This window comes from Tauraco erythrolophus, chromosome 15 (genome assembly GCF_009769465.1).
Source record: "Tauraco erythrolophus isolate bTauEry1 chromosome 15, bTauEry1.pri, whole genome shotgun sequence".
NCBI classification, from domain to species: domain Eukaryota; kingdom Metazoa; phylum Chordata; class Aves; order Musophagiformes; family Musophagidae; genus Tauraco; species Tauraco erythrolophus.
The window spans coordinates 3,674,280-3,699,903 of record NC_141479.1 but is presented as its reverse complement, the minus strand read 5'-3'; the positions used below and the strand labels follow the sequence as shown (position 1 = coordinate 3,699,903).

The window sequence follows — 25,624 nt, the reverse complement described above, 5'->3', positions numbered from 1 at the left end:
TAGTACTGTTTTACTATGTAAATATGCATAAACTTGAAGTTTACCAATTTCAAAATATCAGTTTGCTTTAGTTTTGCTATAAGTGTTTTAGTTTTTCTGTAATTTATAGCAGTTTTATTTGCATTTGATATGTAAAACCTTTTTCTTTCAACTTTCATGTAGGCAAACATCATACTTGAAGTTCCTCCATACCATAACAAAACCATTACAGCCGCAGTTCAGGTGCAGTTTTATCTCTGCAATGGCAAGAGGAAAAAAAGCCAGTCTCAACGTTTTACTTATACACCAGGTATGAAATAAAAACCAAAAAATTTGCATTTTATTTTGTTTTTTAAAGTAGACATTTGAAAATGATTCAGTCTTGCACCTTTGACAGACAGGTAGATAAGACGACCTTTGACTTGTTTGTAAAACAACTTACTTAAGCTTATCTAATTAAAAACCTGAAATTTAGAGTAATAAGCTACAGTGGTACGATTACAGCCAGGTATTTCTTCATTACACTTTTTACAGAGTAACTTGCATTCTACTTTTGAGAATGATGGTGAATCTCAGAAGCTGCTCTTCTAGATAACCCTAGTCATGAGGATAGTGAGATCGTACAAGAACAGGTTTTACATTTTCTTTCCCCCTCAAATGTAAAAAAAACCAACCAAACAAACAAACAAAAAAAACCAAAACAACAAAGCGAACCAAAAAACAGCAACCCAGGTTTAGATACAAGGACAACTGAAAAAATAGTTTCTAACTTAGCCAGAAGCAAAACCTGTACATGCTAACTGTACAGTACAGGTAGTTAAAACATCTTAACCCCTTCCATTTAGTAGCAGGAAGTGGTTACTACGAGGTAGGCAGTGCCTGCTCCTTTGCCTGCCACCACTTACTTTCTCTTCTTCTAAGAAATTCGTACCTGTTTAGAGTAGTCAGAATTCACAGGGTACCAGTGATGGTGCTGGACCCTTCAGTACTGTTTGGAGGACTTGAAGTCAGGTATCTCTAAAGGAATCTTTAAAGTCAGATATGGATATTAATATAAACTTCTTAAAGCTAATGAATATGCTGACAAAGCCAACTACCATTAGGTTACACTATCTAAATTAAGTTTTGCTTGCTCATGCTCTAAAATTACCTACTTCATCACACCTTCATGCTCAATTTAAGCAATGTTACCTGGGTATTTGGTACACTAAGCATACATTAATTGTCTTAGCAGATATATGTGGTATTTTTCAACCATTGTTAAGAATATCAGCTCCTAAGATGGTTACAAGACACATCTTAAACTACATTTTTGTTTGAGAAATCCATGTTTCAATTATTTGTGGAATGAAGAAATTACACTTACTGCTTCAATAAGAAGCAAGTTTAATTATAACTGCAGCTGTTATTGCACAAATGTTTTAAAATCCATTTTATCTATAAATATATATAATAGTTTCTTTAACAGTGTATTTCATAAAGTAGCTATTGAGCACTTAAAAGTGTTAATGTTTTTTTACTATTTGTACTGAAAATCAGTATCTTTTCATAAGCCTAGCAGTAGTTTAAGAGAAAAAAACCCTATAACTGAAAGTGTGTCAGTTTGTAAGTCTGTATGATAAGAACAGTTGTCACCATCACTGAAATTAGGGAATAGGCTGAAAGAGCTGCTGTAACTAAAGCAACATGCACTGTGTGAACTAGTTTAACTGTGTTGCCAAAGTTCAGCTGTCATCTTGATCAGAGGCTAAGGAAAGTTTGAAGCCAGCTACAAATTTCATTAGTTTTTCCTTGTGCCCGATACTGAACACTCGTCTGCCTATTTCCAGTGGAGCTGCCCAGCCCCGACCAGCTGTATCCTTTAAACCTACTGGACTTTCTCTGGCTGTGTTGCAATGTCTTTAAAACCCTACATTGCGTAGGAGGGTATTTCAGAAGGGAAGAGAACTGCCTCTGAATAAATGCTAGGAGAGTTCTTCTGGCTTTTAAAGGTTAATATAGCAGGGATAAAGTAAAAAAAAATGAAAGCAGAGCAAAAGAAGGGAAATTAGAACAAAGACCTTAACACCACTATTGTGGCTGTTAAACACAATTAGCGTTTATTTATCGCAGGATACAAATGGGTTGAAATTTTAATACTGTGTTTTACTTTTTCTAGTTATAATGAAGCAAGAGCACAGAGATGAGGTGGACTTGTCTGCTGTCCCATCTTTGGCCCTGCCTCACACCAGCAACGTCCAGGGCCTGCATTCTATGCGAACTCAAATGCCTTCACCAGAGCAAGGGCATCCACATGACAGTTTGCTGTCTACATCACCCAGGAGCCTTGTGTGTCCAGTTCAACCACCATACACAGCAATGGTGACCTCGGCAGTATCCCACCTGCCACATGTGCAAGGTAGAAACCTTAGTCCAAGTGATGAGTGTCATGTTTTGCCTCCTGCTGTGGTTCAGTCTTTTCAGGTAACATCAGCTCCTCCTGTGAGGCCTTCTTACCAGCCTATGCAGTCTAACGATGTATACAATGGACAGCCTGGTCTTCCTATGAACTCTGCCTCCAGCCAAGGATTCGATGCTATTTCATTTCAGCAAGACACAGCTGTACCTCATTTGATAAACCTTACCTGCCAAGCTCTACCACCAATGCAGTTTCATTCTTCAAATCCAGGTTCTGTGTCAACATCAAGTACAGCAGGGCACCCGCTAGCACACCCAGCTCATTCAGGACAGTCGTCTTCTCACCTACCGTCCATGGGATACCACTGCCCAAGCGCTGGCCAGGGCTCCATCCCTTCTGCAATGAGTCGGTCCCTTGGGCAGTCTTCTCCCCAGCTGCAGCGAGTCCCATACCATTCTACAAATACAGCATCTGCTTCATCCCCATCCCCAACAGCTTCCCACCCTTTGGTCCATTCACCGCTGTCTGGACCTTCTTCACCCCAGGTACAACCTATGCCTTACCAGTCTCCTAGCTCAGGACCTGCCTCATCTCCCCCACCAACTGCTGTAAGTCACTCGGGACAGCACTCCCCTCAAGCACACAGTCCAGCACTGGGAGGTCTGAATGCAGCATCGTCCCTCGTACACCATTCTGTATGCGATTCATCTCCATTTTCACCAGATGGGGCAGCTATTAACATTAAACCAGAACCTGAAGATCGAGAGTTGAATTTTCAAACAATAGGACTACAAGACATCACACTAGATGATGGTAAGTGGATATAATATTTTAATACTGGGATATAATCCACATTAAACTACAAAGTGGGTGTGGGAGGGTTGCTTCGTTCTGTTTAGAAAACGCTCCACGGAAGTAAATTTGTATTATCAAAATGGAGTTGTATTTTTGTGTCCGAAGCAACGACTTATTAAAAACTAACAATATCAGTTGTAAATCTGTAGTTATACAATTCAACTACTTTAGTCTAATTTGCCCATAGACTTCATTTTTGTCATAAAACAGGGCTTGAGGATTAACTCCTACATATTGACACCTGATACACAAGGAATTAATTTGAAGCCTTTTTTGATTGTCTTGTTGGTGTGTTTCAGTGAAAGCCATAATAATAGCCCTAAGGTGCATAAGTGTAGTTTGGAGTCTTGTTTCTTGGAGCTATCCCAGTTTTGAAGGGCAGGCTATTTTTCTGAAAATATATCACACGCATTCTGGCACTGCCTTGGTCTCTTCACAGGCATTCTGTAGATACGCCGTCGTCATTCAGCACCTCTGCTCACAGTAGCTGTTGCTTTCTCCTTACCGCTCCGCTACCTTTTTGAGAAAGGCACTTGTTTAATGTAAACAGAACAAGGACATTCTAGTGCTAAAAGCCAGGCTGTAAAGTTCTCTAATTACTTGGACAGTGTTAGTGTTAATTTACAAAACTTGTCCAACCAAGTGAAAAGACAGCCGTAGCAGATCCTAAACGTCAGACTATTTGAGGAATAGATGCAAAGCAATTTAAAGAACATGTCATGTTACTAAGACTGGAAGAACATGAAGGCCTGGCCTTAAAAGGTGTGTAAAAGGTGTTTGGTACTGGTGATGGGAATCTTACCTGGGTCTCTTTTCTACAGTAGCCTTAACTGCTGTGGTGGGCTTTATTTAATCATCCTCTGTAATTACTTAAGTCTTTATGCTACTGCTGATGCAATTAAGTGTAGGCCATCTGTTAAATATCCATGTCAGTACGAGTTCCTTTCATAAATGGAACTTTGCTATTGTTACCTCCAGTCAGCAGAAAGAAAATTTAGTAATAAACACCTTCAAAGACACAGCAAACGAGGAAGAAAGCGAGAGAAACTGATAATATAGTTGGGCTTTCAGTTAAATGGCCACCCTAGTTGGACAAAGCTCTCTCTTTAGAAACACTGTGTATTATCGGCTTTATTTAGAAAGGAAGGAAGGGACTGATTCTATCAAAGACCTGTTGAGGGGAGAAGGGCAAGGCTTTATGAAACAGAATGCAACCAAAAAAAAGCATTTTCTATTTCAGTACTAGAGGATTGAGAAAGAAATCTAATGTTTCAAAAAGCGTCATGTTAGAACCTGCCTTTTTCCCATCCTTTTTCCCACCACACCCACAAAAAAGATGTAGAAATAAAATATAACTAAATACTGTAATTAAACTTTTCGCAATGTAAGCAGAAGTGCTTAGCATTTATGAGCATCTCAGCAGTTTGTTTATACCTGTTCAGAAATTAAAATGAACACACAGTAATGAAAGCCAACTTTTTCCTCTAAATCACAAACATTAGTTGCTTTTAGAAACTATTTCTGTTGCTTAACATAGTAAAATTACTGAGTTGTTTCAGTGCTGACAGACATCGAATCACAGGAGAAGCTGCAGGAGCCACACTTACACCACAGACACTTGCTAATAGTTTAGAGAAGTGTAATCAAAATATGAGTCAAATGGCTACAGCTTTATTTTTTTTTTTAAATAATGTTTGCTATAGCATTTCACTGATAACTGATGATTAAACTATACACTTCCTGTATGGAAAACTGAATATGGTTTTAAATGCTAAACTAGTGCGTGGCAGCAACAATACCTTTGCAAGCACAGAGATTATCTTCCCTTCAGTTTAATATTACCACCACTTGATGATTGCTTGGGCAGTTGGGTTTGGGGTTGGTTTTTTTTTCATTTTCAATCTGCAGATACAAGTCAGATGTTTAGCCTGAAACGTGCTGTTCCAAAAAAATCTTGAAGAGCATAGTGGCAAGAAACAAGCTGCTCAGTTCTCTCAACATGAGTAAATACTTGCTCTGCTTAATCAGCTTTAAGTAAAAAAAAACATGTTTAGACAGGAACACTATTACTGTGGTTCAAAAAATAATTTCAAATTTTTTTTGTAATTGAGTTTTAGTTTCTGTACAAATAGAGCTAGACACGAATAGCAAATCGGTTACTCTACATTAATGTTATAACAATTAAGGAAAAAAAATCCAAACATAATTGCGTACGTAAATCAATGTTGATATATTATGTTCTCCCAGCTAATATATCAAACATGAAAGCTATAATTAGTTGGATAACATGTTTTTAAGGGTTACCAATTAAAGCAAACAAACCTCTCAAAACACCAAGGCAAAGCCAACTGAAAATGTTATAAATCATGTCTGGATTACTGACCTTAAATATTTAAAATCAGTAGTCTTAAAAAAAAGAGAATAAACAACACCACCCCAAAAAGACCCTGACAGCATATATAATCCTTCTTTTAAGTAAGGTCCTCTATTTCAAAATTAGCATGGTAGATACTTTCTTTGCCAAGAAAATAGACTACCTTAACAAATTTTAACAAAGTTTTGAGTGCAGTATGGAAGTGCTACCTAATGACAAAATTAGTCCTGGAATTACTAAGCTGTTTAATTTGACAGAGTATGACTTAAAATTATTTTACAAAAAACCCCAACAACAACAGAAAAAAACACTCAAACCACAACCCCCACACAAAAAGACAACACAAACACACACCCTACCTCCCCCCTCCCCCCCAACCCAAAAATAACTCCACCAACAAAAATGGCAATCTGGATAGTAGTTAAATAAATTCCTTTCATCAAGACTCCTAAAAGTGAATCTTAGTGCCTCCTCAGCCAACATTCAGGCTGAAAAAAAAAAAAAAAAAAAAAAAAAAAATCAACTTAACACTACAAAGAACTACTAACAAAGCTGCTTCACCCATCTTGGCTCAAGCCAAGAGCATCTGGATTAGTCTTGATCCAGCATTTCCTGGAAGGTGTAACACATCTGGATTCACCATTTATAGCTTCTCTGCAAAGTCCAATCTGCTTGCCAGTGACCAGAATGGAGCATCTCGTTAAGTTTTTGCCCTTTACCAGCTGGAGCAAGCTGGGCTCTGGTCGGACTGAGAGAAAAAGGATTGCATAATTTAAAGGCAGATCCTCCATCGGGGTGTCAGCATAAAGCACACCCCCCACCCCAAAGTTTGTGGGGCTCTGTATTTTGTCGGTTTTCAGCAGGATCTGGTTGGTGTCTTTAGGCTTTTCTAATTTCTACCTTGAATTTGCTCTTTTGTTTGGCTTCCCCTCTTCTCATCCTTGCTTCCCGTGGGAAATGCTTTCTAATTCCCTTGGAGAAACAACAGATCAAAGTGCATGAGGACACCTAGATGTGGAATTAAAATACTACATAAAGCATTTGAAACATAATGCAACTTCCAAGTGATTTGTACTGTATGCTGCCACTTAAAAGCTGTTCTGAAAAACCGTACTTTTTTCTGCTTAGGCCTTTGCAGTGGTCAGTCTGCTCAAGCTGGTAAACTTTTGGACTGGTACTACGAAAAGGCAACTTCTTGCTCTTCGTCATCCCCTCCACACCCCCTGCCCCTCGCATGCTGGGCCTTCTTTTGCCCTTGACATCTTTCAGCAAGTCCACCCTCTGCCCCGCTCCCCAGGCTAGCATTTCCCTGTAGAGATAGCAGAATATTTAGGGCTGTGAACAGGTGTGAACAAGGCAGCTGAAATGACAAGAAACAGGCAGTTGGTCATTTCTGTCCTCTCCCATATCCACCATCCATACTGTGCTCTGTTGCATACTCATTTAATAAAGTTCTCATTTCTTCCCCACTTGTATAAAAAAATAAAAGTCAAAGTTAGACTCAATCTAGTCATATGATGAAATTGTTAATTTTTTTTCCCCACTCTGTTTTTAAAAATTGTTCCTAGTGTGGCAGTTTGCCTATCCCACTGTCAAGTTTTAGATTTAAATCTATTCTAATACTGTTGATTTAAAATTTAATCTCTTCCGTTTTGCAGTGCAGGAGTGAGTTTATCTGGGAGTTTGACTTTCGTGGTTACAATGATGAGATTTCTAACGTGTACAACTGTATTTAACCATTTTGAGATATTATTTTAGGCTGTATTCAGCAAATCAGGATGACCTTCTACTAATCCTCTCACATTTTGTTACTCATTGCATCTCCATTACATAAAGCTGGAGATTAGAATATCCAGTATGTGGATTTACTATAAATCTTAACTAGAAATCCTCTAACAATTTTGTATACATAAAGTAGTAACACGCATTGCATGTAGAATTCTAAGCCATTTGCATTCATTCATTTTAATAGTTCTCAGTAACTCTCTGGTTGATAAATTCTCTTGCTGAGAAGCTCAGAGATTGTTCTGATATTTGCTAGAAAATTTGTACATCTTTACAGGTAGCTTCTTACTGTAGCTTCAGTTCAACTTCTGGAGAATCCCAGCAGTAACTAATAAGAAAGTTTTAGGGAATGACTGTGCTTTGTATTTCTCTATGTATTTAAAACTTATTAATAGGTCATTCTTAATTAAGGCAGCGTCCTGCCAAAGACAGTACTGAAGGTCTACAGAAACACAGAAAGCACTGAATGCTAGCGTGTAGCTTAAGGGAGGAGAGCAGCTCAAAAACCTGTTGTCTTGCTGGCACAACTCAAACCTGAGTTGTTCTTGGGACGTGCATCTCAAACTCAAGTTTTTTTCCTATCTCCTAAGCTCAGAACAAAGCGTTGCATCTTGCAGCACGCCCAACATGGATTCGTGTGACAAGAACTCTAGCCTACACTGTACACAGAACTCTCAGAATATTCCTCTCGATAAAAGGCATTCCAAAAATTATACTAGTATAAATTGTTTAGTGAGGTTGTGTTCAAACTCCTCCTTAGTATTCTGCATATTAAATATATATTGTCAAGCAGTATGGAGATAGCAATAAAAAGCAGTTTACAATTCTAATTCTTCTCATAAGCTTATGGGCTCCTGCATATGTGAGGCTGAGAAAGGTGGCAAGGCAGAACCTGTAATGTATTGAATAGAGCAGGAATCTACTTTTAGAAATGGGTGTTAAGAATGAAATAAACACAGAGACACCAAGCAGTAGATGAAAAGAGGTTGGAACAGTGAAGAAGGGTGAAGAAAATGTTATCCATCTGGGGTTGTCAACAGTTAAAGGATGCTATGACCATATCATCTAATGGATTCATTCACTGTGTTCCTAAAATGTGTGCCAGCAAAGCAGCTAATGAGAAGACCAGTTATAGACTGCTGGTGTGTAAAGAACTTCAGAAAAATCCTCCAGTATCTATGAACAGCTAATGTATGAAATTTCCTGTTTGCCTCAGAGCCACAAACCACCTTGTAACTAATTCAAAGTAAGCTCAACTAGTTGCACCACTGCAAAAAGATTCCCATTTAAGAATTAGAACAGGTTAGAAATGCAGGTGGCATGTCTGCATCCTGGTGCAGCCACTGGCAGTAGCAGCTGAGCTGGAAGGAGCTGGGCATGCCCATGTGACACTGGCAAAAACACGCCGAGACACTCTCGCACTGCTTTCCACTGCGCAGCACCTGTCCTCTAGCTCCAAGGCTCACGCTTAATACGTACTATGTTAGACTCAGCTGTCGTCTTGCGTGAGAAAAAGGGGTAAACGTGACCTAAATGACTGGGTTTCACTATAGCATATAAATGCAGAGTATGACATCATAACCGTGGCATTAATAGGGATATTTGTTAACTGTACCAAATAACTGCAGGGCTTGTGCTGTGACTCTGCAGACACATTCAGTCTGCCTACATAGACATAAACATCATGTACACAGGAAAACTATACTCCTCCTAACATTTCATATGGCCTTATTTTATAAGAAGTTAATTAAAAAAAGAAGTAGTTCTTAGTAAAGTTGGCACTGAATCTGAAATGACTAATGCTAAGCCTGTCCCATGGCTTGAAGTGGTAACTTGCAAGGCAAACCAAAACATCCGTGACAGTTTGCCGTTGCAAACACAGCCTGTGACTGGTTTTGGTCACAAACCAACAGAATCAGATGGCTGCTCCATCGCAGAGAAGACTAAGGGTTAATTATGGCCTGACAGCTGTTTTTTTTTTAGGGAAAGTTGACACTGTGCTACTTGCTGGTCACATGGAGTCAAAACCAGGCTAAATATACTGCACTAACCGCTGTGACGTAGCTGCAGGGATTCCTAACATAAATGCAGGTGATGGATAGAACTCTAGCTGGAGCTGACAAAAGAAGGTCTACATCCAAGGAAGTGTGTGCTGCAGTCTATCCATAATGTGTTTTGAGGTTTACTGATCGCCGTTACATCTGTAAATACAGCAATTCACTGATCTGTCCTCTAGAACACATGAATTCTCAGGTGGATGCAGCAATGCTGCCAAACCTAGACAGTTGATGCAATCTGCCATGCAATTATATCAAACTTCTTTGCAAAAAGACTGTTAAAAACGCCCACTCTGCAAACAATCATGCATTTTAGAATGTTTTCTGGGATCTACTTTTCTAAAACCAGTACCTGTTCTAGTTTAAGTCCCATTGCCCGCACGTCCTACTTCAGTTCAGTAGCAGTAAAGGATACAGAGGCTAAACATTTGATCGGATAGTGCTACAAAAAAATGAAGTTGGTTGACTCCTGTAGGAAGAGATCCCGAAAACCAAATGGTATAACTCCGGCAGCTTTTTGGACTGCCTGCATCTGTAACAGAACTCTAATTTTAAGTTGGCTTACTGCTTTGACCAAAGTCTAGTGCAGATAATTCAGGTTTTCAAGTTTTTCTTAACCTTTCTTTACTTCAGACAAAGAGGTGGTTCACAAAAGTATGAATTTTTGATCAGTTAAATACATAGATCTACAGGATATCAGTTTTCTATGTAAATGTAATAGTTTCAAATTTTAGTGTTATATTCTTTGGGTACAAAACATTTTAGTACTGCTTAAGGAAGTAAAAACCTTTCTCAAATGTTTATGACGTTATGAGGTAGAAAGGTATTTTTAATGTATCTTTATCTGGGACCTCAAGTTCTAACTTAAGTGTGCACTGAGCAAAATCCTTACGCTAAGGCTGCTGCTTTATTTACCACGTTTCACAAACAACAAATATTGTGTGCCTGAGGCAAATGCATGCTTCATTCCAGAAGGTGCTGGCAGGAGACGTTACATGTGCTACACACGACACGTTTTGTCAGGAATTTACAAAAGCAAAAACTCAATACTGTCAGCAGCTTTGTTAAGACATCAAGAACCTCAGAATCCTTCTATGTATGAAACTAATTAGTAAAATTGCTCAGAATCCTATTTCTCTGCTAAAGCGACAGATGATCCTTACTGTGTAGGCTATGCAAACTGCATAGTACAGAGACTGTTGCTCAAAAGAGCTAATTAACTCCACTGTTCTCTGTGAAGGATTTTTGTCAGTGTTTGCTGTCTGCTCCTTGGAAAGCCTGAGCTTTAAAGGGAATTGACCATAAAAGTTAATTTGTTTCATCCCAAGGTAGTTTCCTGCTCATCTCCCTGGATTTATTAGATCTTTATTTAAATGTCACTTTCTTGCTGGTTCTACCAGAGTAGGTGAGGAAAACCTTCTTTTCTTAATCTCCTATAATTTGACAATTTGTCCTTCATCTGCTCCTTTCCTTCAAAACATCAGTGGACGTTTTCATTGAAACCCAGATAATGCTTTCCACTTCCTGTTATTAAAACAAGTAACTGTACACTTTAAACAATTAAGTGTTAAGAAGTCACCCAAAGAAAAGTAATTTGAACTGCTTGAATTTCAGGGGAGAGTGAGAACAGACTCTTACTGTCCCAGGAGTCATGCCCAAGCAGGGCTTTGAAATCATGCTGGCAAAGCAAATGTGTGGCTCTATCCAGAAGGCACAAATTAGCCGGTTTCCACAGTAATTTTGTTAATTGTATTAAAGCCTAATTTACTAAACTTGCTAAAAAAAACCCACAACCAAACCCAACTCTGCGTAGTCACTACTCACAGCTGAATAAACATGCACTTGTTAGACATTATTCCGTATTCATTTTCCTCCAGGAAACAGTTCACTGGAATACAGTCCTCTGCTTCCTCCTCGGTTTCGCACATTCCCTTGGTCTGATAGAGCCAATACTGAGTTTTCCAACACTCCAAACTGAGTGTGGCCTGACTGCAGACCAGTACCTCGTGCAAAATGGTCAGGTTGTCCGACAAGTGAAAAGGAAGCTTAACAGCTCTTTACAGCAACAGTTTCCTTAGCTTAAAGGATATAAAATTTAAGGTTTTATGTACTGGTACTCTTTTGCCTATCTTATTCAGTAGAGGTTCTTTCGAGGGGCATAAGCGCTTTTAATTTGACCACTGTAAATAAAGCAGGTTGAGAGAATTGCAGGAGGAATATCGCAAACTAACACAAATACTAAAATGAAACGTACGTAGTATAAAACTTACGATAATACAACTAGGTAGACATCCCAAAATTTTAACCATTACCTTCATAGCTCTGGCTGCTAACTGAAAAGTAACTAAAGATCCAAGATAAGTGATACTGTTTTTAATAGACACTCTATAATTTATAAATAGTTACTTGTGTCAACATATGTAGTAGTGGTGAATGAAACTGGGTATTTAAAGTTAGTGCTATTAAAAGAAAACTGAAAGTCACTTCCTGGTTGAGTGAACTGTAACTTCTTGGTTTAGTCCAGTCAGTAGTTATGTCTGTCTTCTTCTCTGACACAGACAGTTTTATCTCTGACCTGGAATACCAGCCATCAGGTTCAACAGAGAAATGGACTCAACATTCAGCACTCATGTCCAACTCCTATGTGGAAAATCTAGAGGGTGAGTCTGCTTACTGAAATGCTTCAATGTTTGAAATTGGAGCACAAAGGAAAGGGGAAAGTGTTTTAATACTCTTAACATCTACAAGTGAAAAGCACTATGTAATATTTAAGTATTGCTATAATTGGACACCTTTGTATTCTGAAATAATTGGAAATTCAGAATTTCTGAACCAGGTGTGCACTCATTCTGTAAAAACCTCCACTTAGAAGTATATACAGCTGCCACAGAACTTCCTGAGTGCTGTAGGATCGAGTAAAACAACAGAAGAGGATATGAAAATCTTAAGCAAAATACGGGCAAGTGGTAGAGTGGCCAGATCAGTGAATTATCAGAAATTTACAGTGCTGCTTTTTTAAAAAGATGAAGCAATGTCAGTTTAAATAGATGGACTACAGTGGCATGTGCTGCCAATCTGAGTACTAGGAATACAGATTTCGTAAAGAGATTTCTTGTTGACTGTGTACTATAATTGGGAAAGATGATCTGGATTTATTTTAAGATGCTTTCAGCTTATTTATTTCACATAGAAACATGATAATTATGGACTACGACGCTTTTAAATAGTAACGATATTAGAAATTGCTGCATAGTATATTGGTCGTGTTTGTGTTTATACTCATTCCTCTGAAGTGTTTTTCACTATATTACAAACATGCCTAAAATGCCAAAGAACTACACTGTCCCTTTATAGATCTCTCTCTCTATATATACGTACGCATACACATGCGTATACACACATATAACACACTCTACGTTCCCCATAGGTTCTTAAAGGGGAATACCTCTAAGTGTACAGTAGATTTGGAAGTTGTTAACAGGGAAGTAACCCAGCTTTGTGTATAGCCTTAATAAAACTCTCACGCAATTAGTGCAGAGACTGATCTTAAGTTTGCCCATGAAGCTGAAATAAATCACAATTTTGGTCTTTTACCATCTTTCAAAAAAATGACTTAGTTCTGCTTTCTGTACATATCAAAACGTTATTAGTAACATAAGTAGCTATTATTCAGAAGGCCAAACTAGGGAAAGGACTCTGTACACCAAATTGACATTTCTGTATCTTGAAACAGCAAATCAATTAGTAAAATACCAGTCATGGCTTAGATTCTGAGTTGCACAGGATGTAATCTAGAACACAGAAATAATCTGATAGGTACAGAATGAATGTTGAAAAGCAGGAGTTCTTGAAAAATAAAAATTCAATTTAATAGTGAAATAACCCCTGAATACCAGTATCATCAACTAAAGAGCAACATACAGGTTGGCAAACCCCGAAATTAGAATTACAACACGTACACCGACGGGTCAGGCACACAGACAGAAAACCAGATCTAAAGAGAACTGTGCTTACACACAAATGCTAGCATCTGAGAAATACAACTGAGAAACATGGCATTTTTTAAAATTAAATAATGAGTATTTTGGGTATTTGGTGTAAGAAACGTAGTGTGGTACTAACACAAGAGATATGTTTATGCAGGACAGTTAGTAAAATGGTTCTGTACCTTGAAGAATGGTTAATGCCAAATCAGACAAGCTAACTGTTATCAACTAGTAGTACAGAATGCTTATAGATTTAATTTCTAGGCTGAAATTAGGAACAGTATAGCTTCTAAATTACACTGCTCAACAGGAGAGCAACCGTAACTGTAATGTGCTGCAGGAGATCAGACAATCTGCAAGGCAGGAAATACACTAATGGAATACTTGAGTCATCCTTTATAGAATGGGTATGTGTGATGACTGCTTCATGGAGCTTTAAGTCATGAGAAGAACCCACAAGGGGAAATATCTCTTTATTTGGTCCAAAGAAGCATAGAGGAACTGCTTCAAAAAAAAAAAAAGAAAAAAAATCTATCTTTGTTTTGTAATAGTTTCAGCATTACAAGCGGTGACAAACTTCAAAAGGGGAACTATAGGAAAGCAGTAAGACTTATTTTAAGAATAGGTGGTCAAAAGGGTAAAATAGTTGCAAGCCATCTGTGAACTATTTATGAGGGTTCAGATCAAATGTACAACTGTTCTGCAGTGAGAGAGACTGCAAGCTGGTTCCAAATGCAGAGAACAGAAAAGAACATGAAAATGATTAGGTTAAATGTGAAACCTGGCCAACAGATAACAAATCAGGAATTCATTTAAAATTAGATACGTTAACTTAGAAAGTTTTTTGTATTGAGGTTCACAGTTGAGGAACTAGAGATTCTCATGCAAAAATCCTTTGAAAACGGGACGTGTTGCAGGACATGTCTCACATTGAAGTGTCATTAAAATGTTTCAGAACAAACAGAAAAACAGACAGTGACAATTCACCTCATTAAGCTGACATGCCAGACAACAGCTCTGAGAAAGTAAGCAACAGTTGAACTCGTCACTGTAACATAACTGCAATGTATAACCACCTGCTGAAATCTGATTTGGAGCCAGGCGACTGGAAGTTGCTAAATGTGACACTGCTGCTGCTCAGCTATTCAGAGTAGTAAAAACCAAAAACTGTCTAGAAACCTCTAGAGGAAGACCTTGTGATCAAAGAAAATAGTTAAACGAGTGGAAATTAGGGTAAGGGAAGGAAAGAAAACCTGCCCTCATTCCATACATACAGTGACAGACTCTCTGAACTATTCTTATTTAAAGCCATCTTGAATTTAAAATGGACAATTCTATGAAAACTTTCTCAGTAGTATTAAAAGTAGTCTCAAAAGAGTGAATAAATGCTAGGAATAATTAAGAAATCAGCAGAGAATGAACAAATGCTGCTATATAGATCTGTTATATGCCCACATCTGTCCCTGATGTCACAAAAGATTTAGATGCATACATGTTGTTGGTTTGTGGGGTGTTTTGGTTAAGGACTAGCATGACCATGAATTTGGAACAGAAGTTATGTTGAACCAGCTAGGACTCTCCAGCCAGAAAAATGAATGAGGGGAGTATGCTAAGGATAATCAAACGAATGACACAATTTTGCAGAGACCTAAAAGACCCCAGGCAAAAAGTCCAAATGGGACTATTCAGCACAAAAGATACTGTCTCTGGCTTAGGAATATGAACACACACATTTTGGAGGCTGGTGGACCATCCTGGGGAAGCATCATGGTGTGTTTTTCCTAGGTCTCTACTATTGCCAATTACATACCTAATGGTTTGTAATCTGAACTGGTCTGCTTGTAGTTCTCCATGGTGGTTTTCAGGCACTATTTTTGACCTACAAAGCCCTAAAATACTTGGTAACTGCCTGTTGGAGAGATTCTCGTCCTCTAGAAAGTATAGATGGTGATTATAGATTACCAGCTTCCTGCAAGGGAAAAAAAGTCACTTGCACTATTCCCAGATAGGCCTTTAGGTTCAGGAATTGTATTTTCCTTTGTGCTCCAGTACAAAATATTTTTCTCTTAGCATTGACAGAGATAAGGGAATTTAAGTACAGAGCGGTTTGAAGCATGCTAGTATTTGGATGGCATTTAATTTAAAAAGATAATGCCATACTTCTGATGTTAGAACTGCAAACTCCTACCTTGGAAATCATGCTACACCTACATGTGGTTTTCTTCTAATATAAATAATCAGTAAGGTGGTACAGGTACACAGGTTAACTGACAAATTATGGATTGGCCTTGCACTGAGAGAATAAATTAAGGTGCTGTTGTAGAATTGATTAAAGAAACCCATGGGGAAAAAGCATACTTCTTACGAATTTAGAGTAACAAGTTCTTAAAAGAGGAACTGGTGCTTTTGATATGTTGGTAATATTTTTTTAATATATCCAAAACATTCAGCAACTTATTATTAGAACTGCACCAGCTTTCATGATGTTGTCATGCTTCATAACACGAACTTTGTTCTGTTCATGTCAGCTAACATGGGTAACATTTGTAGGTGAGAATTTCTCCTGAGAGGTTGGCCAGTGCTGCTCACAGGACGCACCTCTACTGGAACAGCCGCTAAGATTACTACCCCTAGCTGTATGTGTCACTCACTGCACAAACGGCTGAGCTGTTCAACCTAATTTTAGTTTATGTTAAAACTCTGGATTGCAAATTGCAACAGTTTTAAGAGATCTTCATGGACAGTCTGGCAGTTCATGCAGCAAACAGCTGGAGCAATAACTTTATCAGCTGTCCTCCCAGCGCAAGTCTTCAGTGGCCAAGAGGCAAAGCCCTCAGCCTGCAAGATCCGGGCAGGGGGAGGTGGGGAAGAGGCCTCCAAGGAGCTGTGGCCCAGTTTTCCCTCAGTCTCAGTGGCTCGGCTGTCCTTCGTGCGCGCAGTCGGTAGGGACTTAAAGCAGACAGAGCACTGAAATCAAAGCAGTGGGAACAACCCAGTAAAACAGAACATGTGGTTGCTCTTGTTTTACAAGCCTGACAGCAGATCCGAAAGTCAGAGCTCATTATCTTCTACTCTGTTCCGCTGGTATTGATGTTAGTATGCTGCTTAATTTTTTTGAAAGGTTATAGGAGCCTTAAGCCTCCAGAGGACTTTTGATGCATTTTTGATGCAGCATAGAGGAGGAAGAACAAAAACAAAACCCACAAAAAACTTCGCAGTACCACCAGTATTGACGGGTCCAAGCTAATCTGTAGCAGAAAGTTTTCTCCCCACCATGTTAAATTCTGTTCTGCACAATCTATTTTTAACTATTAATATAAATTTACCAGCCAGCTTACACTATTTATAAATACTAGGGAAGAAAAAGGTGAAACTATTGCAAATAAAGTAACAGCTGAAATTCTGAGATCTGGGAAAACTGCCAAAGAGGTCAATTAAATAGACATAGGAAAGTTGTTAAAATCATTTCCATTTCACAGCTCGGTTTAAAAAAATAATAATTTAAAAAGCTGTATTGCACTTTGACCCATGCTATATCTGACAAACAAGTTTTCAAAGTGCAGTTACCACTTTTGTAGTGGAGGAATCTGCCGTATTTCTATACAATGTAGTGCATGCCGCCCCTCGCTTTTGATGTGATCCAGTCATTTTTCCAAGATTAGCAACCTGGATTGCTAGCACATAAAACATTTGATAACACTTTTTATGTTATGCACTCCGTTGACACTGATCATCCAAAACAATTTTAGGTTATCAGTAGGTACTGAATGAGTACTAAATATTAGCTAGGCCTCTGTAATAATTCAGTCTGTACAACGTTTCTGGTCCCTCATCTCTTGACAGTAGAGGTCCGAGGTATGGAATTAGCAGTCAGAACACTTAGCACCAAACAGGCAGTGATTTAAGAGGGGGGGGTAGGCAGCAGTAGACTGAAAGAGTCAAGGTCCTACTCACACAACTGTTCACCTCCATCTTAAGTTTCATGAGACTGGCTCTTTTCAAAGAGGCAACAGAAGTATAAACTACACAACACAGGTGAACCTGGCAGACAGACCACAGAGAACCTTAACAACATACTTAAAATCTGTATTACTGAATTTCAAACAAGCTCTGCATCCTTCCCCTAGAAACTTTTGCTGAAGAAAGGAAGGAAACTTTATTAATGATAAGTGCATGTATTAAAAAAGCCAGACATCTTGGTTACCCAGTATCTAGTTGCTAACTGGATTTCTTTTAAGGTTAAGCAAAAGGGCACATAGTATTTCTAGGACAGCGTAGCCCATGCACCATAGTCAAACAAAGGAAAGGTGGGATAAAGTGTTCCTCTGGAAGAATAGAAATGTTTGCTTTTTTCTGTAAAGCATCATCTATAGCTCGAGCTCTATCCTTTCTCAGGACTGTTGAGATTTACTTCCTCTCCCAATTTGTCACCTAAGAACTTGGATTTTGCAAGGCACCATTATAGAAAACCTGTATTTATGCTCATGAATTAGTTTTCAGCTTTAATCACAGACCACTAAATGTTCTGTGATTATCCCTGTGTGGAAGAAGGTAAAGCATCGTGCATTCAAATACTAACCTTTGGATTTCTGGTTCAGTCTTTAAACTAATGAGGTTTCTCCACCACAAATTAATACAAAAAGGAAAACACTGTATGATTTCATCTTCAGTCTGCTACACTTCTATGCAGGATTTTAACTCTTCTTACCGACTACATGATTTACATTTTGAACTTCTTTAATTTATACCACTCCACTCTCAGAAAGACAAGTTAACTATGATAACGCTGGTAGAGCCAGAATGTCCTTCATACAAAGCCAAAGGCTTGCCGGTTCAGATCTATGCAGGCATCTCATTATTTGCTCCATTAAAGCCAAGTTGTACATCTCTTCAGTGAGCTGTTCCAAAGGACTTCTAGGCTGCCTGATTTTGGTAAAATTGAATATGGTTTCCCTACAATGTTTTTTTCAGGCTTTAAAAGACTAGCCTTGTCCAGAAAAGCTGCTTTCCTGTTTTAAATGCCCATTCCTCCATCTGCTAGCCTGCATGCTAGATCAGTACTCCCCCTGTCCCTGTTCATCCCTTCCACCGCTCACAAGCGTGTTGGCACAGCCAGCAGTCCCACACCTCCTTACCCTGGTAGCACATTGCTCCCAGTACCGCCCTGCCCAGTTGTCTCAAACCTGGCAGCCAGGCTATTGCATCGCAAAAGGTGAGAGCACTTGGGTCTCAGCTGCTGGCTTCTGCAGGCTGTGCTTTCATCTGTACATCATCTAAATCAACGTATAGTCTTCCAGAGTCTGCAGGTTTGTTGCTTACAGATTTCCAGACAGCTGAAATGGGCAATCTTGGAAAGTATAAAGTAGGAATATGTGTTGGTCAGGAGTCTATGGTCTCTGAAAAAAAGACCTTTGCCAGATAAAGCAGAAAAAGGATTCTGGCCTTTTATTTAGGCGTACACGGCACTCTGACAAAACACTAATTTAGATACTTCTTATTTACCCAAAACCAAACAGCACTTGAATAGTGGTTGGGTTTAAAAATTAGCACACCTAACAAAAATCACTGTGGCAAGTAAAACTGCTCCACTAGAATCTTCTGTTGGGAAGAAGACAAGGTACTGCATTTCCTTTAGAAATCGTAGATGTTTCTAATGTAAATCCATATAAACCAGATAAATCCGGATTGGCCGCATGCGAAAAATGTTGCCAAAAAAAGTTCTCCAACAGCAAAATGAAAGTTACGACAGAGCTATGGCACTGAGCTATGAAAACAGCTTCTTGTAAACTAATCAATGAATATTGAAAAAACCAAAACAACACAAACTAACCTGTAACTTTAAATTTAATAGACTACATAATGAATTATGCAGAACTTGGCAGAGAAAACACCACGTGACCAGCTATTGTATTCACCGTGTAATGTGATTTAAGGAAAATTTAATGCCACGTGGCTACATGCTGTTCAGTTAATAAACACCTTTCTCTTTGGGAACTACAAAACATTGCAAGAGCATAGACCAGGTTGTTCCAATGTTGCCTACGACAGATACAGGTTATCTATCAAAACTTAAAGATAGTGACCATCTAATAATTTCCAAATATGAAAGATATGTTGCTTTTTATTGTGCTGCTCATCAAAGGTTTAGTAGCACCGAACAGCTGCAATATTTGATTTGCACGAAGCAACTGCTCAGTAGCATACAGTGCATAACAGCTGGTCAGAGTCCTGTAGACCGACAGAAACTGATGGAGTGCAGTTCTTGTAAGTGAACATCTAAATTTTGTTTAAAAAAAAATAAAAAGTCTTGTTTTTTAACAGATGCTCACTTACGCGTTGTGCTGGCATGATAAAAATACTTGAAAAAGTATCCTACTTGCAGTGACACGATTTTCAGTGCCATAGGGAGTGCCAGTTAGGTTCACCGAACAAAAGATTTTTCTGAAGCCAAATAAATGCAAGTCTTGTAACACTCAAGAGCATCGGTAATTACATAGCTCATGTGAACCGTTTTCACCTTTGGGCTGCCATAACGTGTATTTTTAACAATCTGTCCTTGCGTTCGTGTAAGAGAATACCACTGCTATTGATGGACTTTTAGATAACAGATACCTCCTCCATGGTTACATACGGGTGTACCACATCAGATGATTTTAAAGCTTGCTAAGTAAAATAAAAATACAGACAAAACTTGTTTTCAAAGTTGAATTTTATAGACATTATACATACTTCAGAGCACTCACAATATGATGAAATTTTCTTTCAGACTCACACTATTGCTGCATCAAAAGGCGATGCTCAGACTGTTGAACACTCAAAAAACAAAGATGTAGCTTGATTTTGTTATGCTTCTACCAGACAGGGATGCTTAGTAGGAAGCTAAATACTGCTATGAAAAATTAAGGAAGCATTAAGAAGGGTGGTGAAGTACATCAATATTGTTCTGTAAAGCTTCCCAATGGAGAACAAGAGAGCAAAAGCCTAGTTCCAAATCTGTTAAGAGTTTCCATAAAAGCAGCTTACTAGCAAAACAAAGAGTTCTTACTTTTACTAGGAATGGTGCTAATTCAACAAAAGGATCCCATTATATGCCTGTTTATAGAAGGTCCAAACAAACTCACATCAGAGGCTTTTCTTTTATTGCTATAATTCAGCATATAAGAAGTCTTGCTGAGTAAGAGATTGTCTATACGTACTGCCATGCAGTCACAGAAAACATCATCGACTGCCTCTTCTAACTATAAAATAGTATTATTTTATAATACATTATAATACTATAAAATAGTAGCCTGGAGAAGAGGAGGCTCCGGGGTGACCTTATAGCGGTCTTCCAGTACCTCAAGGGGGCCTACAAGAAAGATGGGGAGAGGCTGTTCAGGAGGGCCTGTTGTGATAGGACAAGGGGTAATGGTTTTAAAATAGAGGGAGGTAGATTCAGGTTGGATATTAGGAAAAAATTTTTACTATGAGAGTTGTAGAACACTGGAACAGGTTGCCCAGAGTGGTGGTGGATGCTCCATCCCTGGAGACGTTCAAGGCCAGGTTGGACAAGGCCCTGAGCAACCTGATCTAGTTGGAGATATCCCTGTTCCTTGCAGGGGGGTTGGACTAGATGACCTTTGAAGGTCCCTTCCAGCCCTAACCATTCTATGATTCTATTTTATGTTTTGGTTATCATCTAATATTTATGTAAAATTTGTCATTACTTTTTAATGTGAGATTTTTTTCATCACCACTTAGAAGATTATTGTGTTTTCTTAGTTAAATTTACCATTGCCTGTTTTGGAAAATGGACATTCGTAACACTGCATTTACACTTAAACCATCAAAATAATTATTTTTGTCATCTTCCAGACTCATTTATACTGCACTCAGTTATCTAGGCTTTAGAGTAACACTCCAAAATTGTCATTTGTCGATAAAACTTAAGTGCTAGTTTTTCATATTCACAATGGTGTCCCTCACTAGTAAATAGCAATGGGTGACTAATCTTGACGCACAGACACGCAAACTGATGTGACCTGCATATTAGTCAATCTTAACTCTTCACTACAGAAAAGTTGACTGATAACTAAGGAAGGTTTTATTACTGCGGTCTCAGACATGCAAGTACTCAGAAAACTGGCCAATTAAAGAGGTATATAGTATTAAAAAGAGTATTAATATTGTATTAACCCAAATCCAAGTTCTGAGGAAGTTCTGTAAGTAGCTTGAAAGAGCCAGGAGTTATCAAGAGTTACTTGTTGCGCCTGTAGCACTCTTGAACAGAGAGAGTTCTGGGGGAAATCTGTGCCAAACCAACCTATGCTACGCCTTTCCCTTACCGAGTTGTCATGAGCGTGTAGGAGCTTATTTTCTGCAGGTGTTGTAGGGATTCTCCAGTGTGGATTGCGGTAAGTACACAGTGTTAACACTAAGACACTAGGACTTTCCCTCCCCCCCGCCCTTGGCTCAAGTGTTGCTGAAGTTAGGTTCCTCATTCATCCTCTGGTGCTTAACTGCATCAAGGCGTAGGACTGAAATACTCCTTTTTAAAAGGGATACGCTCAGGAGTTCTTCCTTTTGGAAAACATGAAAACAGTCACTTCTAAATTTTTTTCTTGTAGTGAATGAGATCATAGGAAGAGATATGTCACAGATCTCAGTGTCACATGGAACAACAGTGGCCAGCCAGCCTGCACGTACGTGTCCTGGATCTCTGGAGACAAGACTATCTGATGGAATCCAGTAACAGATAAGCTTACAACTAAACATCCATGAAAACTTCAGTTTCTCTGAATATTTCTTCGTCCTCTTCCTCTTTAGACTTACTGTGCTTCCAACTCTGTGGCCTTTATGAACTGGAACAGTGGATCCTTGCAAAGCCCTTTTAGTGGGTTACGTTTTTGATGTAGAGACAGAGCGTTTATTATTATAGTTCCTCAGATGCTGTAAAGAGACTTCTTAAAACGGACACACAGAATCTACACCAGATATTTTAACTGTTTTAAAGCTATAAACAAGCTTTGCTTTTTGCATTTAAATAGAATACTTTTATATTGTAAGTGCTTCAAATGTGTGGAGATGTTAGTTTGCTCTTATAATATTCACAATACTGAATGTGGGAAAAGATTTAATACACATCTTCAGTGTGCTGCTTTCCCTTAGAGATAGTATAGTTTGTAACTGATGATTTGTAACACCTTTTGGTCATTTTGGAAAGCCTTTAAGCTTATATTGTTTAATTTTTTTTTTTAATATGATCTTCCAGTGGCAAATCATACCTGTCATCTGAAGCCAATGCCATGGAAGCCATTGTGTATACAAATACTGTAGTTTTCTTTCTTAGATTCATAGGAAGCAAAGCCAAATGTAGATCTGCACTTGTTTATAAACTGAAAATGTTACTTGATAGGCTGCAAAAAGACCATTCCATCATGAAAGTGTTGGGATAGAAACGACATTCCAAAATTTAACTTTTATAACTTTGTGGATAATCTTCCTGTTCTTTATTAGCACAGGCTCCTTCTTGAAATAGCTTTTTCTTAGAAAGTTACATTTGTAATCAAATTTGAGCAGTAGGATTTTAGATTAAAGAACAGCAACATCAAAGCCACGTTAGATACAGAAGAAATTTTAATATTTGCTGAGGATCTAAGTGTTCCTATTTTCCCTACAGAACATGGTTTTGAAATCACCAATTCAGTGGCATTCAAGTTTTCCATGCAATAAATCGTTTGATCACATCTGTATCTTTTTATACGCTGTAGGCCTGACCATGCCACTTGGAAGTCCTAAGGAGACGACAATTACAGTTCCTTAAATTTAAGCTGTTTGTAAACGTCAGTCTGCTAAAAAGGAATTTACTGTGAATTAGTGATCAGGTAGTATAATTTGCCCATGTTTAACTGTAAATGTGCGAAGCAGAAGCTACCAAAGAAACATAGGAGATTGAGAGCAGCAGTAAGCCTTGTGCTGTGCTCAAAGGCTGAGTTTCCCCTACCCACATAATCTGATACACGTGAAACAATCTGTTTACATAGTTATTCAAATCTCAGGCCTCTATGATTAGAAACTAGGAGAGGATCTGAAACTGCCTGCTTAGGCCACAAACATTTCCCTCCCCCAGGAGACACTGTCGTTTACAAATCTTTCTCATACGGAACATACAGGGTACAACAATCATGGCAAAGTAAGATCAGAAATACACTGAACCTCAAAACAGTTAAGATACTAGTTTTAGATCCGCATTCGGGTGAGCCACGATGCTCTATCAAAACTTAAGAGCCAATACACTCAACAATTCTGAAATATAAAAAGTATATTTGCATTGAAACGAATTCAGACAATTATGGACATGTAATTGGTTTAACACATGTGGAGCACATGCCTCTTTCTGTAGAAAATTGCTGTAGACTTGAAATTGCAGTAAAAGGGTCTCAAAGTGGATTCCATTACTGAATTATAATACCTGTAAGAGTAAACACAGATTCTACTGATGTTGCCTTTTGGCAGACAGTCACAGGGAAAACTTTCCATTGAGCTTTTCGCAGGCAAAATGTGACATCTAAATTTAAGTCAACACCCAAGCAATACCATTAAAGTAGCTATAGTCACAGCCTTGCAATAGCTGAATCCTGAACTTTTAAAAAGACCACAAATTAAGTGGGTGAGATCATAACTCTTTATCATGTATTTCCTTTTAAGAGTGCAGCCTAAGGCTACTATCCTGATGTTTCCTAGTTGTTTAAAACAACTTAATGCAAGGCCACTACTCGCATGCTGGGAATCTTAGGCATCCTTTATGTGAATGTATTGTTTAATGGTGCAAATCTTTAAATTCGAAGAAGAAAATTGGCAGGGCTGTAATCTGACAAGTGTGATATTGTAATTGTCCCTCAGTGATGGTGCTTCACTCTGTCCTCTACTCATGTACGTAAAAGATCCTGCCTAGAAAAGGATTCACATGCTCAGAAATGCATCTACTTAACACTTAAACCCAAACCAAAAAACACACAATGTTGTAGCTATGTAATTGTCTTCAGACTGTGTGCTGGTGGCATGTTCCAGTTTTCATTCATGTATTGGGTCTTTTGCATTAACCGTTGTTTGTAGGAGAATTCTAACTTAAAAGCTTTTCTTACTGTATGGGATTTATGCTCCTTTATCCTACTGGTACAGACTCTCCTTGCAAGTTCTCCAAGTAGCTGGAATTCACACTGTACCTAAAATATAGGAGCCCAAACAATCCAGAGTTGCTATGCACTAAATTTTCTGATGCCTTTAAATACCTTGATGCCTGTAGACCTAGAGACGCTTTCCTATTTAAAAATGAAATTAAAAAATATAGCTTTGGATACTAAAGCAGTTTTGTATTTGCCTTGTAAAAGCTTCAATACAAGGGTCTTAATTTTATTTTAGCTTGTGTGATAACATAGTAAAGACTGTTAATCTTGTATAATTTTAGTGATATAAAAAGCACACGATCTCTATTGGACTATGCAAATTTAATTAAACTACAGAACCCGGCAACTGTTGATATTTTGTTGGCATCCACTTCCTTGCCCTTAAGTCCTTTCTTCTCCCTAACTACTTCTCAAAACTTTTTAATTATTATCCTGAAGGAAAGCCTTAACGATGAGGTAGCTTTTCTATAAGGCGGGTCAAAGATCAATGTTAAAACAAAAAATTAAGGGGTAGTATATTAATCTGGGGGGGAGGAGGGGTGATTTCTGAAATTACCATAAACTAGCAATCCGAATTTCTGTAGTAAAACTTTGATGTTATCAGGAGAACTGCCATCCTTTTTAAACCAAAGAACGAAAATAACACGACAGTTTTGTTCGGATACAAAGCTGTGAAACTCTATTTTTGATACTCATAACGGATGTCATTCCTTGAGGTTCGGAAATCGTTCAAATTGACATTTTATATTTAAAAATGTGGGACAATAAAGATTAAGTTCTAGATGTTTACAGAGCCTTGTATTGTAATTTCATGTACATTTTGTATTTTAAACTTTTTTGTAAGTTATGATTGCAGTGCTACTTGCAGAAATAAAGGGAAGAACTTGCATTTAGGCTCTTAAATCATAGTGTTCAAATAAATAAAAAGAATGCAAACGTGTTGTCATTTTCTTAAAATGCAGACCCAGATGCCGAGTGGGAAGAAGGTGGATGCAGTGGCAAACAGCTACGCTCAGTTGTAACAT

General features: G+C 38.3%; 1 protein-coding gene across 2 annotated transcripts in view; it reads left to right on the top strand.

The window, feature by feature from the left end:
* The window catches only part of NFATC3 (nuclear factor of activated T cells 3), a 74,754-nt gene extending 49,734 nt beyond the window's left edge, over positions 1–25,020 (top strand). The window contains exons 8-11 of one of the 2 annotated variants that reach the window (XM_086620773.1): positions 163–289; positions 2,138–3,190; positions 12,007–12,108; positions 22,041–25,020. In XM_086620773.1, coding sequence (XP_086476899.1) covers positions 163–289; positions 2,138–3,190; positions 12,007–12,108; positions 22,041–22,165 — 1,407 coding nt within the window. In that variant the 3' untranslated portion in view covers positions 22,166–25,020. The remainder of the gene's footprint in view (positions 1–162; positions 290–2,137; positions 3,191–12,006; positions 12,109–22,040) is intronic. The other variant, XM_086620774.1, reaches the window with a different exon arrangement.
* Positions 25,021–25,624: the final 604 nt, after the last annotated feature.